The 1575-nt window shown below is 44.4% G+C and overlaps 1 protein-coding gene across 1 annotated transcript; it reads left to right on the top strand.

Annotated features, from left to right (window-relative positions):
• Window positions 1–189: 189 nt before the first annotated feature.
• COCCADRAFT_113784 (uncharacterized protein) lies at window positions 190–1092 on the top strand (the record flags this gene model as incomplete). The annotated part of the gene is made up of 1 exon (XM_007720868.1): window positions 190–1092. The coding sequence occupies one exon, from the start codon at window positions 190–192 to the stop codon at window positions 1090–1092; it is 903 nt and encodes a 300-aa protein (XP_007719058.1).
• Window positions 1093–1575: the final 483 nt, after the last annotated feature.

Genomic DNA, 1575 nt, shown 5'->3' on the forward strand with positions numbered 1-1575 from the left:
ACTATCAAGCCTCTTGTTTATCTTATTCACCACCTACCTCGAGTGGATATGACGCAGCAGTGCAAGCTCAGCCCAAGGCTCTCTACTAAGTTTGAATACGGCCAGGATCAATTCGATGGGGAAATTCCTGTTGTCGACAGGTGTTCAAAGAACAGAACAAGCTACCTTACACATTCTATAAACGATATGATGTGGAGTTCCGATAAGGAAAATATCCTAATGGAGCCGTTCCATTACCTCGAGGCGCTGCCTGGAAAGGAACTCCGGTCACAATTCATGCATGCATTCAATACATGGCTACAAGTACCAGGACAATCTTTGTCAGTTATTATGCGAGTAGTCGGTATGCTACATACAGCTTCCCTCCTGATCGACGACATACAGGATAACAGCCGACTGAGACGAGGTGCTCCTGTAGCGCACGACGTCTTTGGAACCGCACAGACGATCAACTCTGCCAACTATGTCTACTTCTGCGCATTGAGAGATCTCTCTATTCTTGGAAATGCAGAACTTATTCAGATCTATACAGAGGAGTTGCTAAACCTACACCGCGGACAAGGAATGGATATATTCTGGCGCGATACATCAACCTGCCCTACAGAGCCTGATTACATTCAAATGGTCAGCAACAAGACTGGGGGACTGTTTCGGTTAGCCGTCAAACTCATGTGTGCTGAATCGAGACGGGTACAGGATGTTGCGAGATACGTGAGACTCGCCAATTCGATTGGTGTTCTCTTCCAGGTTCTGGATGATTATCGCAATCTTACCGATGGTCTTTACACACAGAAAAAAGGTCTTTGTGAGGATTTATCTGAGGGAAAGTTCAGCTTTCCTATCATCTATGCTATCCAATCCGAGCCTAGTAGCTCCTTCCTCCTTGATATCCTCCGTCAAAGAACGAACGAAGATGCGATCAAGCGGGATGCGGTATCGTATATAGAGAGACGTGGCAGCTTCTTGTACACGAGAACAGTACTAAGAGGACTAAAGGAAGACATAATTAGACTGGTAGACGAGGTAGATGCGGGTGAGGGGAAGAGTGCTGATTTGAAGTGCGTCTTAGAGAAACTCGTATCTGATGTGTAGTTAATGCCAAAATCACCAGCTCTTCATGTATAACCAGCTTTAGCATCGGTTGTACCTATGCTTACTGCTTTTAAGAAATTGCTACCACTCTTGCATCCCAGCACTTGCCTGACCTATTGTTGACTCCTTATTTTTCTACGTGCTTAGTTTTAAGAGCAGTAGTTGTGTACCACAACCTATGCAAGGCCACAAAAGCAACGAGTTTAGCTAGACTAGAGAAACATATCATTGCAACAGTAATAAGAACACACCACCTTAATAGAAAAAGTAATAATTAGCTATATAATACCTACGAATAACGAGGGTAGATAGCAGAAATGGAGAATGCACACAGTTTTCTTGCCACACAATTCCGCACCTACGCGTGCGACAATGCCTCTGTAGCTCGGGTTTATAGAATCTGCCCGTAGTTTTGATCGCTCTCTTGTATGTTGTTATTCTACTCGGGCCCAACGTCTGCTGTAGCAGAATTTCAATGAATTT

The sequence above is a fragment of the Bipolaris zeicola genome (assembly GCF_000523435.1).
Source record: "Bipolaris zeicola 26-R-13 unplaced genomic scaffold scaffold_740, whole genome shotgun sequence".
NCBI classification, from domain to species: domain Eukaryota; kingdom Fungi; phylum Ascomycota; class Dothideomycetes; order Pleosporales; family Pleosporaceae; genus Bipolaris; species Bipolaris zeicola.